This window comes from Trichosurus vulpecula, chromosome 3 (assembly GCF_011100635.1).
Source record: "Trichosurus vulpecula isolate mTriVul1 chromosome 3, mTriVul1.pri, whole genome shotgun sequence".
Taxonomy (NCBI): domain Eukaryota; kingdom Metazoa; phylum Chordata; class Mammalia; order Diprotodontia; family Phalangeridae; genus Trichosurus; species Trichosurus vulpecula.
The window spans coordinates 156,622,707-156,636,818 of NC_050575.1; the positions used below are offsets into that span (position 1 = coordinate 156,622,707).

General features: G+C 43.8%; 1 protein-coding gene across 2 annotated transcripts in view; it reads left to right on the forward strand.

Moving 5' to 3' along the window:
* NLRC5 (NLR family CARD domain containing 5) overlaps positions 1-14,112 on the forward strand; it is a 98,467-nt gene that overhangs the window by 27,821 nt on the left and 56,534 nt on the right. For both annotated transcript variants that reach the window (XM_036751989.1, XM_036751990.1), the window contains exons 2-6: positions 801-944; positions 1,644-1,950; positions 4,665-4,730; positions 10,578-10,646; positions 11,921-13,664. In XM_036751989.1, the coding sequence (XP_036607884.1) occupies positions 912-944; positions 1,644-1,950; positions 4,665-4,730; positions 10,578-10,646; positions 11,921-13,664 (2,219 nt within the window). In that variant the 5' untranslated portion in view covers positions 801-911. The remainder of the gene's footprint in view (positions 1-800; positions 945-1,643; positions 1,951-4,664; positions 4,731-10,577; positions 10,647-11,920; positions 13,665-14,112) is intronic.

Here is a 14,112-nt window from a genome sequence, read left to right on the forward strand (position 1 = left end):
CCAAGGATGTGGCCTTTAAGTGGAAGATGTTGGGGCCATAGCAGAGAACCACAGGTTAATCTCAAATGACAAGGGAGCTGAGGGTGGGGACTGGCTCTTTTCTATATCTCAAGATATAAATGTTCCTCCCTATTTGATTTACCATAGCTGGAGACCCCTTAGACAAATGTAAAAACTCGTACCCAAACCAAACAATAAATAGGAAGTGTTTGAAGATGTCCATAGTCCTATATGTAATTTGCACAAGAAAAAAACAAAAAAACAAAAAACTAGAAGCAATAGAAGAGATGGTTAAATGAGTTGGGGTTCACTTAAGATGTACAAGCATGAGGAAAACAAAGATTGAGAAAGGTATTTATGAAGCAATGTAAAGGGGGGAAGCAGAACTAGGAGAATGGAGTTTATATTAACTATAATTATATGAAAAAAGATGAATTAGAGTGAATGAAGAAAACTTCTGATAGGAATTTTGAGGAAGGAACTGAAAAGAATTTACTTAAATACATAATATTTTATGTCTTGAAATGAATTAATTTAAATGTAATCAACAGGTCAACAAGCATTTATTAAGCATCTACTATGTGTCAGGCACGATGCTAAGTGTGGTGGGGGAGAGTGGCGTCCCATTGGGAAAACCCCTCTTCCTTCTGTCTCCCCCCAGAACCATCAACCTGTGACTTCCATCTGACTCTGGTTGGGGAGGAGCTTGCTGGGAGTAGTACTGAGGAAGAGGGCAGGGGAATTGTTACAGTTCTCTGGCCTCTGGGGTGAGCCAACTCTGTTTCCTCTCTCTCCTTCAGACACTACAGTGGAGTGATTCTCAGAACACCATGTCCTCAGGAACTGGAACCCAGGCTCTTATGCCCCCGAGGGCTTCCATCTTGTCACTCTCTCTACAGGGATCTTAGAACATGTATGATGAATCTGCTCATCCTACAAACCGGGTAGGACATTTTCAAACCAGTCTCCCACCCCACCTCCACCCCATCCCCTTGTCCATTCTTAGGCCAGCCACAAAGAGACTTTAGAAATAGAGTTGATTTTAAGGAATAGAAGTGACTGCCCTGGCCACTTCTTCCAGGGAGTCCTCCATATCAACCTTAGAGACAGTGACCTCCCCTGATCTGAGCTCCTGTAGCACAGATTGTCAGTTCCCTTCCATGGAGCATTTAATGTTGTACTCTCTTGTTGTTTATGTGTGTCAGTGTGCTCATTCCAACTAGACTGTGCACTCTTTTAGGGCAAGAGATGCTATTTATTTTTCCTAGTGTATCCCCAACATACCCACCCTCCATACCCCAGGGCTTGTCATGGGGCACTTAGTGGATCGATAATTGATTGCTGAACCTAAGAAAGAGCACTAGACTTGTGGTCAAAGGACCTGGGCTCAAAGCTCAGCTCTTCTCTTCCTCTCCGTTGTCAGCTTGGGCAAGGCATCATCATCATCATCGTCGTAGCTAATACTTTAGATTTCAGTCACATCTGACTCTTCTTGACCGCATTTGGGGTTTTCTTGGCACATTTTACCACCCTGCCTCTCCAGTGGTAAATAAGAAGAGTTGTAGCCAAGCCAAGGATTTTCTCCATCCTCAGGTGGCATTGTCACCTCCATCAGCTAACCTGTCACTCTTTGGTCCTCTTAGTGTTGGATCCAGATGGACTCCTTAAGCTTTCCGGATGATGTGGAAAGCCTGAAACGCCACCTGGTGGGACTGCTCAGTGAGAACCTTGAATGGCTGACCTCGAAGGCCAAGTTCTTCCTGCCTGACCTAGACTTGATTCCTGTGGACGAGACCCCAGATCCCACCCAGAAAGTCTTCCTGCTCCTTAGCAAACTTGAAGCCCATGGCTCTTCTACATGGCGGACCTTCATCGATTGTGTCTGCATGGAACACATTATGCCCCTGCACCTGGAGACCATGTTACTGAGTGTCTGGGGTATAGATAGTGGTAAGTACTCTAGAGTGGCAGAGCTAGAAGGACCTTTGAAAAGAGCAGAAAATGTCAGACCTGGAAAAGATCTTAGATCAGAAAGCAGAATGGCAGAGGTGGCAAAGATCTGACATAGGATGGAAGAGCTGGGTGGGACCTTAGAACATAGAACATAAAGTATCAGAGCTAGAACATAGAATGTCAGACCTGGAAGTGCCCTTCAAGGAGAAGACAGAACAGCAGAGCTGGCAAAGGTCTTAGAACATGACATAGGATAGCAGAGTTGGGCAGGACCTTAGAACATAGAACAAAAATACCAGAGCTGGTATGCATCGTAGAACACAGAATGGCAGAGCTGGAAGGGACCTTAATGTTCATTTAGTCTATCCTTTATAGCCCCTCTCCCATCTTACAATTAGAGAAACTGAGTCCCAGAGAGATTCAAGTTATCCAAATTCCAATAGCAAATCAGGACCAGGACTGGGGAGCCCAGGTTTCCTAATTAGCAGTTTAGTTTTCTTACAACCCCTTCCTGGTGTCATCAGGTGCCAAATTTTGCTTTTATCCACTTAGCCAGAAAATTAATAGATACTTTTCTCTAAAATCTCCATCCCATCTCTCCAGGAGGCCTTTTGCATTTTGGAAGAGGAAAGGAGAGATATATGGCTGTGTCCTGGAGTTCTGCCTGACAAGGCAGACCATACTTAGGAGCCCTGATTGGCTGCCATGTGCTGTGGGGCAGGAGCTATCCAGTGCTAAGCTAAGCCAGGGAGCCTTTCCCCTATCCCACACTGCCAGACCCTGCATCACTTAGCCATGAAGATCCTGCTGTTGGAAATTTGTCCCTGTGTGTTGGTAGTGGGTGGCTGATGTGTGGCTTCACATTTTACGGTGGGCTCCTCTTATAGCTTGTGGTTCACTATCATAGGGGCATAAGGGATCCTTACCCTGAGTCCCCCAAATCTGGATGCCCCACAACTCTATTTTGCATTCCAAATTACAATACCGACAGCAATATCACAATGAACGTTTACATTTACAGTTCGCTCTCAGATTCAGAGAGCACTGCACATTCATGATTTCATTGGATTCTTACAACACTGTAGGGTACACATTATTATTGTCCCCGTTTTATAGGTGAAGAAACTGAAGCTCAGAGAGATTAGATGGCTTGTGTAGGGTCACACAGCTGATGAGTGCCTAGGTCTTCTTGACTCCCGTGTCTGGTGCCCTGGCATCCACTATGTCACCCTGAGAGGACCCTCTCCCTGCCCCCGCATGAATGGAGGCAGGGCAGTCTGATAGGAAGAACCCTACATTTCAAGTCAGGCAAGATAACTGGGTGCAAATCTCAGCTCTACTACTGATTATCTGTGTAACTTTGGGTAATGAAGGTTAGGTTTGAAGAAGAGACAGATGGGTGGTGCAGTGCATAGAGAGTCACACCTGGAGTCAGAAAGACATGAGTTCAAATCTGGCCTCGGACACATGCTAGGTGTGTGACCCAGAGCAAGCCATCCCATTTCTTTGTGCCTCAGTTTCCTCTTCTGTACAGTTGGGATGATAAAAGCGCCTCTACTTCCCAGGGTTGTGCAGATGAAATGACAACATTTGTAAAGTACTTTGCAAACTTCTAAGTGACATACAAATATTAGCAATCATTACTATTAATTTCATTAGATGATCTCCAAAGTCTTTCCCAGGTTTAATGAATTCTCATGATTGTGTTGCTCAAGTACCCTATCTATATATGAGTGTGGAAGAACGAGCTCTCTTGGATCAGCAGCCTCAGGAGTTCAGTTCCCTCAAATCTTCTGAACATTCTTCATAGTTAATTACTCTTCAGGAAATGCACCCTTAAGGGAGTGTTACTGACCCCACCCATAGCTACATCACAACACATAGGGAAGAGAAAGTAGCTGCAGTCTCTTTCCATTAAGCAGGCCCAAGCTTCTAATTTGGAGCCTACCTTCAGAGCACAGGGCTTCCCCGGGTTCTGCCTTTATTCCAGAATTTTCTTTGTCTACCAACTATCATTTCAGAGTTTTGAAGATTTAGAACTAGAATGGACTTCAGAGACCATCTAATCCAACTCTATCATTTTACCAGAGCAGAAACTTGGGCCAGAAAGTTTACATACCTTGCCCTAAGGTCATATAGGTAGTTGTAGCCGGCAGAGTCGGGGCTGACCTCAGGCCTTCTGACTCTAAGCCCAGCATTCTTTGCTGCTCTAGCATTCTGTCATTCCAATTAATCTACTTTTTTTTCCTATCTCAGATGGTGTCCACTCAGACACTTTTCCCTAAGACTTTACTCATCAGCCGTGGAGAACCCATGATTTTATCAATGTAGACATTCCCTCCTCTTCCATGGCCACTAACCCAGATCACAGCCCCTCTATGACCTAGCAGAGGGCTTTATAAATTGCGACAGCCAACCCTCTGATGGAGAGACTCCCCAAGCTTAGCCAGGCTGATCCTTAGATCACAGACATGCATCAATCTCCAGGTCCTGACTTGAAGCTCTTCTAGTTTATCAGACCCTACTAGAACTTTTGCTGGACTGGCATACATAGTCTTTGAAAACTCTTGGGTATCACCACACCAAAAAAACAAGGAAGCAGAGGAGACTTTTAGGAAATGGACATGTCCATATTGGAGATAGAATACACTCTGTGTCTTAGTTCACCACTGTACCCATGAGACCTTTGACTAATTTCTCTATTCTTTCAGAGTTTCCAAAGGAGATCAGATACTTCTGTGAGGATGCTCTTCCTAAGTCCCAGCTCCTTCATTCAGGTGAGTTTGAGGTTGCAGGAGGGGTGAGCACAAAGGGGACTAGAGGTTTCCTCATTCAGTAAAACACCAAGATCTCGCACAGTAGAAAAAGCACTGAATTTAGAGTCAGATGACCTGACTTCAGGTCCAGGCTCTGATACTTTCTATTCATGTGAGCTTAGACAAGTCATTTAACCACTTAAGGGTCTAAGTTTCCTCATGTCTAAAATGAGAAGATTGGAAAAGATAGCCTTTTAGGTCCCTTCCAAGGCTAGATCTATGATCTGTGTGGTGAATTTCTGCCTGTGTAACTTCAAGCAAGTCATTTCTAAGTCTTGGTTTCTTCATCTGTAAAACAAAGGTTTGGATTCCATGATCCTTAAGGGATCAGCTATAAATCTATGATCCTAGGACTTACAGCACTCAGGAAGAAGTCATAAAGAACCTTCAGAAGGGCCAATTTCCTGGCAAGAGATAGGGAGAGCAGAGCCATTTAGTAATTTCCAAGAACCATCCCTCTGTTTTTCTTTCAGGTTTGCACTGTTCCTGACAAGACACTCCCTCTTCCCCTGCCCACTCCTTCCTTTTGCTTCCAGGCTCCCTCAGAACTGAAATGGAACTCCTAGTGAATTGGCTGTAAAAAAACATGGGTGCACCTGCATCTTACCCATACAGAATGAGTTCTTCCTAGACAGAGTCTAGAAAAAACAGAAAGGAAGAGAATATTGTGTCAAAGTATAGACCTGCTTGCTGCCTTATGGGCCCTGGATGTACAAGCCAGTCTTCTGCCATGGACCTAGAGATTTCTGGGAAATCTGAGAGATCTCAGCATTTCTTCAGGGCATTGGAGGGGAGGATCTGCTAGGCTTGAAACTATCTCCCTTAGTCCACAATTCCTCCAAAATTTCCTAGTCTGGTTTCACTTGAAGAAACTGGCTTTCATTTTTCTGTCACTAAACCTCAGGGCCTTGTGCCTACACCCTAGATCAGGGGAAGTTGTCCGTCCAAGAAACTTGGATATAAGCATACAAGCTGGACTGGCCGGCTTTCTCAAAGACTGACTGGTTAGCCCATCAATTAAAGATTAGTCATCTGAATAACATTTTCATTGGGCAGCTGACTTCCTAGATGATTGATTGGTCAATTGATGGGTTCATTGATCATCAGCATGCAACTGAATTTTAGCTGACTAACTGAGAATGAATGGACAGAAAGTCCTAATGAGGACTTAGAGGTAATGGTTAAAAAGTTGTGAGACTTGATTTGTTGAATTAATTTAAATGCAAATAGTTATTAAGCACTTATAAATAGCAGACTGAACTATTGAGAGTAAGCCTGGGTTCATCAAGAATGAGCCAGACTAACCTTATTTTCTTCTGGAGCAGGCTCACTGGTCCCTCCCAAGATCACATAACTGATAGACTAGGGGAATGCTATAGAAATAAGAAGAAATATTAATATGTTAGATGAGAGAAATTAAATCTAGGCCAATCTTGACCAACTAGAACAATGGTCCTAGTCTTGTTTTTTTTTTAATCAAATCAACAAGAACAATCAAATAAGCATGTAAACAAAATCTTACGCAAATCCTCTTGTCCTTAACAAGGCAGAACCAAAAGAATTAACAAACAACTAACAAGCAAAATGTTTGTTTTGCTTCTCTTTCTATCTATACCTGTAAGAAATTCTACTACTGTTGGCTCTGTTTTCCATCTTTCTTTTCTACTTTTTCAACACTTTGTTTTTTAAAGTATGCAGTTGTAGCTAATGTTTATACAGTTCTGTTCTGCTGATTTATCTCTGTATCACCTCATATGGTTATTTCTTGTATATTTCATGTTTATCCTTTTAAACAGCATTTGATCTTCTATTATGTGAATATACTGTAACTTGTAACTTAGTCATTCTTCAATTGTACATAAAAGTCACTTCTGATTTTTTTTTTTTTGCTATTGTAACAAGAGCATCTATGAATATTTTTGTATTTGATAGGTCCTTTTTTCCCTTTTAATGATGTTTTGGGGATAGAGTCCTAGCAATAGGATAGAAAAGGCATGCCGTTTTGTGATTCTTACTGCATATTGTCATAGCGCTCCCCAAAATGTTTGCACCAGTCTGCAGTTCCATTGATGATGTATTTGAGTCCTTATTTCCCTACCCTGTCAACACACTGGACTTACTATTTTTGCTTTTCCTGTGGATATAAGGTGGCATCTTGAAGTTGTCTTGATTTGTATTTTTCTAATTATTAGGAAGTTTGAGTATCTTTTCATGTGGGTATTAACCCTTTATATTTCTTCTTTCATATATTACCTTTTTATATCCTTTGATTATTGCTCCATTGGGCAGTATATTAGACTGATAGGATATATCAGTTCCATATAGATTTTGGATGTCAGGCCTTTATCTAATAAGCCTGATGTTTATCGAATATTTCACATAGTTCCTCAGTTTGTTTATTTTCTTTGAATTTTAAAGACATTGCTTTTGGTTGTAAAAAGTATTTTTTCTTTATAATCAAATCCATTGATTTCGTGTCAAAGGATTTTTTAAAAATGTATTTGACTGATTAAAATGTCCTAATCAGTAATCCTACTCTAAATGATGAAATTTAATAAGAATAACTGTAAAAGTCTGAGTTCTAAATATCAACTGTAACTAAATAATACCATTGTTGAGAATATGCCCTGAAAGTGTTATCTAAAAAAAAAAAAAAAAGAGCTAATTTGTTCAAACTGCTTTCATAGCAACAGAATATGTAATTACAAAAACCTAGATGCAACAATAGAGGAATAGCTAACTAAACTGTGGTATTGATGGGGATGGGATTTGGGCAATCTGAGTTTAGGGACTGGGTTCAAGTCCCAAAGACATGGTCTTTTCCTTTTCGGGGTCCAGCACAAATCTCATCCCCATCAGTATGTGAATGTAACAGAATACCAAAACACAGTTAAGACATAAGAAGTTAAGTATAAGAAATTTTTTAAAAAAAAAATCTTGGAAAAAAAAAAAGAACTTAACTGGGACCATAGAAACAAGAGGAAACATGAATGCGAATGAATGATTAACAAAGAATCCTGATGGAAATTTAGCAGGAGTGCCAGAAAAATTATTGTGATACTGAGTTCATTGGAATTCATTAAAATATAAATAGTTGCCAAACCAGGTTAGCAGGTTTTATTTTTATTTTTTTTTATTTTTTTTTAAATTTTTTTTATTTTATTTTTAAATATATATATATATATTTATTGGTATCTCTTGTTTTCACATTGCTTACATTTCCTCCTATATTTTTCCTTTTCTCCCCTTCCAGAGAATCATTCCCTCTTACAAAGGTTTGAAAAAAAAAAGTCATAAGAAAACAATTCAGCAAAACCAAAAAACACGTTGAAAAAAATCTAATATTATATGCAGTATTTCACACCTTGCAAACCCCCATCTCTGCAAAGTGGGGGGAAATGTCTTCTAATATCTTTTCTTTGAGGATGAAGCCTGTTCTTTTTACTTTCTCAGCATTCAGTTGTGATTGTTTTGCAGTTTTCCTTTCCATCTACATTGTCATGGTCATTATGTATATTGTTTTCCTAGTTCCTGGGCAAGTCACTTACCCCTGTTTGCCTCAGTTTCCTCATCTGTAAAATGAGCTGGAGAAGGAAATGGCAAACCACTCCAGTATCTTTGCCAAGAAAACCCCAAATGAGTCACAAAGAGTAAGACATGACTGAACAACAGCTGAACTGAATTATATGGGAGAGGAATTAGCCTTGTTCTACTTAGCCCCAGAAAGCAGAAACAGAGAGTTTCTTAAGGGATTGTTGAAGGAAAGTAGGATGTTTAGATCATATTCTCGGCCTCTCCAATCTGTTCCTCAATGCCCTGGCCTGGAAGACAAATGACACATATCAAGGAGGGATAGCTCATACATTGGATGACAGTCAGGATTCAGAATCATGACCAAAAAGAGATCTTAACAGGCGTGAACACAGGGAAGGAAAGAAACACACATTTATTAAGTGCTTACTATATGCCAGGCACTGTGCTAAGTGCTTCACAAACATTATCTCATTTGTCTCACACCTCTGGGAGGTGGGTTCTATTATCATCCCCATTTTATAGTTGAGGAAACTGAGACAATAAAGGTTAATGTCTAGGGTCACACAACTAGTAAGTGTCTGAGTTCAAGTTTGAACTCAGGTCTTCCTAATTCCAGGCCCAGTGTTCTCTCCATTGCTATAAAGAAGACCCCAGACTCAATTTCAGACTTAGAGTCTCAAAGCCTTGTTTATTTTATTAGAGAGGCTGAAGGACTTTTCCTTTTGGTTCTCCAGCAAAGAGTACACACCACCTTAGTATGGAAGAGTGCATCAAGTACAGAAGCAAGAATAAGCTTTATAGGATTAGTAACTGTAAATCCTCCCTTCTGGATCAGGATTGGTCCTGACCCTTTAGGGTCACAATCTTCCTTATACACCCATCTCATGTAACTACTTGATATGTTCCCGCACCCTGGTCATACACCCCATGTTCACTTAATGAGGTCCTAATCCTATGTGGGGTGGGGAGGGTAATATGCATGAGGTTCATTAAGCATGCTCAGTTACTGCACAGTTGCTGAATGGGAGTTAACCCTGGCTGGTTTGGGCCAGTTTGGGCCAGTTTGCCTAGGGCCCCTGAGTTTGTGGTTTCTGAACCCGTTCCATTCACTGCTGATTGGTCGGGACTCTTATTTTGTCTTAACAATTCCTGTTAGTCACAAGACTGTGGTTCTAAGGTTCCAACTGTGTGGAAACATAATTGTTTCATATATCTCACACCATTGAACCACCTAGCTCAAGGATGGGGAACCTACAGCCTTGAAACCATATGTGGCCCTCTGGGTCCTCAAGTGCCGCCCTTTGACTGAGTCTAAACCCTGAAGTCCGTCACTCATATTGTCCCACTATGGTCTCCTCTCATTGCCATGCTAGGACACAGATCTCTACCTACTACAGACACACTGGGCAACCTCCCACCCTCCAGCCCAGCTCCCACTTCCCATAGACAAACTCAAAAGCAAGAAGAGAGTAGGATCTGCTGTTTTCTGTCGCTTTATCTGGTTTTTTATAGCATCCTGGACCTGCATTCTTTTGTTTGGAAGCTTTCTTCCCTTGCCTCCTCCCACTCCCTGCCCCGCTTCCCCTCCCTGTGTTGAGGTTTGGGGTTGAGGGGTGCTCCAGACCCCAAAACACCAACATGCTGGGTCCTGCCAAGTGAATTCGACTCAAGCCTTCTCAGCCAAAGAAAAACAAAGTTTATTAAAGATCTGTCATATTGGGTAGACTCTTAGGGAGCCTGAGCATTTGTAATGCTAATACCAGGGGGCCAGATTAATCTGAGCTGAGCTAGATTGAATCTGAGTGACTTCATGGAGGCAAGATGGAGCTTATTTACAGAAACATTGTGGGAGGAATCTAGGGTGGTAGAGTAGTCTGGGGTGATGGGAGGAGGGGTTTAGGGCAGACTGGGGTGACTGGGGTGGGGGGGGGAGGTCAGACTCCAGGGTGGGAAATAGCTGAAGGCTACAACTACCTGGAGATGACAGACAATAGAGGGCTAGGTAACAGAGCTAGGGTATAGATATTTTGATCCAGATCAAGGGCGGGAAACAACCAAAAAGCAATCTGAAGGTAACCAAGCAATGGAAGGCTAGGCTAGGCTATTTGGGCATGAAAAGCCAGATCAAGTGGGAAGATTCAGGGTGGGGCTCAAGGGGGTTCCCACAGTCTAAACCCCATCACCTGTACCCAGGAGGTAGGGATGCTTATGAGATTCTTCATAGCTTCAAGTTCATGGCTTGCATCTCAACATCTCCATCCCCTTCTCATCTAGGCCTCAAGCAATCCTCCTCTGAGATAGGCTCCTCACCTCGTCGAAAAAGGTCCAGACAGCAGCAGCTAGGTAACTCAGCTCTGTTAGCCACTGTGTGTGTATGTGTCTGTGTGTGTGTGTGTGTGTGTGTGTGTGTGTGTGTGTGTGTGGTACGGGGGGGGGGGTGAAGAGGGGGGGACGGAGGGGGGAGAGTGGGAGAGAGAACGAGGAGGGAGGACAAACTAGAGACCCAGACCATACTGGGGCCCTGCTCATCTACCAAAGGAACTTACCTAAAGCGCGGATTCACTGATCAGCTCCCTGACATTAAACAGTAACCCAAACATTATTCTCAGAAAGATTCCAAACAGTAGGAAATAGCCTTTCCTCTATTAAATGTGGCCTTGGGAGGTGGAGGGGTGCCTTGAGCCAAGTAGGGAAATTTTATCCCTTCCCCAGAGCTTCTCTATTCCCTAATTCCCTCCTGTCCTGGAAAGAACTCTTCAGAGTAGGCTTGAATAAGGACTCGAGGTACTAGAGACTTGACTTAGTTCATCTAGTAACTGGCTTTATAACATACTACTTTAAAAGGTATTTTCCTCTCTTCCTAAACCATCCCTCTGTCCCATACCCTGCAGACACAGTGTTCTGGCTGGACTGTTTACAGCAAGAACAGAGGATGTGTGTGGCTCCCCACCGAAGGCCAGAGCCCCTCCCTGATCTGGGTTGTGGGGAAAGAGATGTTGGGATGGCCCTAGGGCAGTGGTATACTGGTAGACATTTAACAAGGTACTCTCTAGAAAAAAAAATATGGCATAAATGTCAAAGTTTAATCTGCATTATTAACATTTTCTCAATCATTTCCTTAAGTCTATACATTCAACGAAGCAATAAATCAAGCCCTGATTTGTAGTATTTACAAAATTCCAAGGTATAAATGTTCAGTCTAAAAAGTTTACAGTTGGCTTTCCTGAACTGATTAGAGCTGGCTCCAGGACACTCCTGCCTAGGGACACCCCAGCTGAGATGTGAGAATGCAGAACCAGGAGCCATGAGTGGAAACCGAAAAGGGGCAAGATGGCTTGCCATCACTGGAGGTCTTTAAGTAGAGGCTCAGCGACCAGTTGTCAGATGGGAGTGTGCATTATACTAGATGGCTTGCTGAGGTTCTTTCCAACTCTCAAATTCTGTGGTTCCACGCAAGCTAATAGGAAGAGAAACAGATTCATTCATTTTCCCTGTACTCTTCCCCCACTGTATCTTGTGACGGAATCACAAGTCACATCTTCAGGGGGAGGGAAAAGCCGGGAGGGAAGCTGAAACTCATCAATTCCCCTGTTTCCCCAACTCTGGATTTCATGCAGAGTCAGTTAGAAGGTATGAGAAGCTCCTGAGGACTTTGCTCCTGCAGAGGTATGGGAGCACACACGTAAGAACCACCATGCCCCAGCAAGGACGGCCATTTTCCTTCAGCCAGACCTATGTGGACCTAGTCGTGCATCGGAGCAAGGTAACCTGGTTGAAGGAGAACCCAGAGAAGCCACAGGGTGATGCTCTGTCAGAACCTCTTGAGGCAGAGGATGGGACTAATTTGAAGGTCCAGGACCTATTCAAAGGCCAGTCAGGTGCAGGCACCAAGGTAACAGTCCTGCTTGGGAAGCCAGGGGCAGGGAAAAGTATGCTGATGCATCGAATCTGCCAAAAGTGGGCAAATGGCGAGCTGGGCCAGTTCAGCCAGGTCTTCCTCTTTGAATTCCGCCAGCTTAACTTAGTGAAGCAGGAACTGACCCTCTCCCAGCTCCTCTTTGAGTTATACCTGAGCCCAGAGGATGAGCGTGATGCTATCTTCCAGCATCTTCAAGAGAATGCCCATCGGGTTCTGCTGGTCTTTGATGGGCTGGATGAGTTCCTCCATCCCTGGTCTAGTCGAGGGTCCTGTGTTGAGGACTCCCTAGATCCTACCCTGCCTCTGCCTGTCACCACACTGTTCTCTAGCCTCTGTAGTGGATCCCTCTTGCCAGGCTGCTGGGTGGTGACCACCTCACGCCCTGGGAAGATCCCAGACTTCTTGCTGGAAACGGCCACATCAGTGTTTGAGGTCTGGGGGTTTAACGGGCTACAGATTGAGAAGTATGTCAGCAACTTCTTCCACGGACTGACCTTTCAGGATATCGCCCTCAACCAACTCAGGGACAATACCCAGCTCCTGAGCCTGTGCTCTGTCCCAGCTCTGTGCTGTATCATCTGCATCTGTCTCTATCACCTCCTGCTCCAGGGCAGTACCATTAACTTCCCTTCAACAGTCACCCAGGTCTATATGCAAATGCTCCATGTCTTCATTAGCAGGAAGCAGGGGACCTCGGAGGACAAGGGCACCTGGCTGAGCAAGTACTCCCAGGCTCTTCTGGGCCTTGGTGAAATAGCCCTCGAGGGGCTAAATGCCAAGCAAATAGTATTCTACCCAGGTAAAATACCTGAACGGGTAGTGGCCTTTGCAGCTACCCACAACCTACTGGCCTCCTTCAGGGTAAAGACGGGAATCCAGCAGCAAACAACATGCTATGCCTTTGTCCACCTCAGCCTACAGGAGTTCTTTGCAGCCCTGTATCTGATGGGGAGCCCCAACGTAGATGAGGCTAAGCTGTGCGACCACTTCTTTCTCAAGTCCAAATGGCCCCTGAGGACCGAAGCCAAGACAGAACTCATGGATCGCTTCCATACCTTTTTGTCGGGCCTCTCCTCCCAGACCTGCCAGTCCTTCCTGAGTCAGTTATCACAACAGGATGAAGCCTGGGTGGGTACCAAGCAGGTGGCCATCCGGCAAGTGTTACAGAACCTGGCAGGCCGAAGCCTAACAGGCCCCAAGATAATAGAGCTGTGCCACTGTGTTGGGGAGACCCAGGACACTGAGCTGGTTAAGCAGGCTGGTGGGCACTTTCCTCTCAGTCTGGACTTCCACAATTTCCCCCTGAACTACACTGATTTGGCTGCCCTGACCTCTCTTATCAACCACGCTCCTGTTCCTATGCATCTCGATTTTTCTGGCTGCTCTTTGGAGCCCCACTGCCTCGATGCTCTAGCTGGCTGTAAGAAAATTGAGAGTCTCAGGTGAGTAAGAGATAGAGATAAAACATAGTAGTATGAGAGATGGGGCCTTTGTGGGACTGAGTGCTCTGATAAGGCAGGTCAGTGCAGTGAGGTGGTATCAACAAGGCCATGACCATGGATTCCATCACTGTGGGGAAGTTAATTTCTCAGTTCTGTGGTCACAAGCATCAACCCTAACCCTAGCTAGACACTTTAAATATGTGGACTCTTGGCCACAAGTATTGAACATGGGAGCCCTAACTTTGTCCTAATTTTCTTAGTAACCTTGGGCCTCATTACTAAACCTCTTGAAGACTCACTTTCCTCATCTGTCAGATGAAGACAATGAACCCTGAGGCCTCAGGAATCTAGTTCCAGTGTGTATGACAGAAAGAGCGCTAGGCTAGAAGTCAGAGTACCCGTGTTCTAGTCTCAGCTCTTATTCACTTTGTGCAAGTCATGAACCATA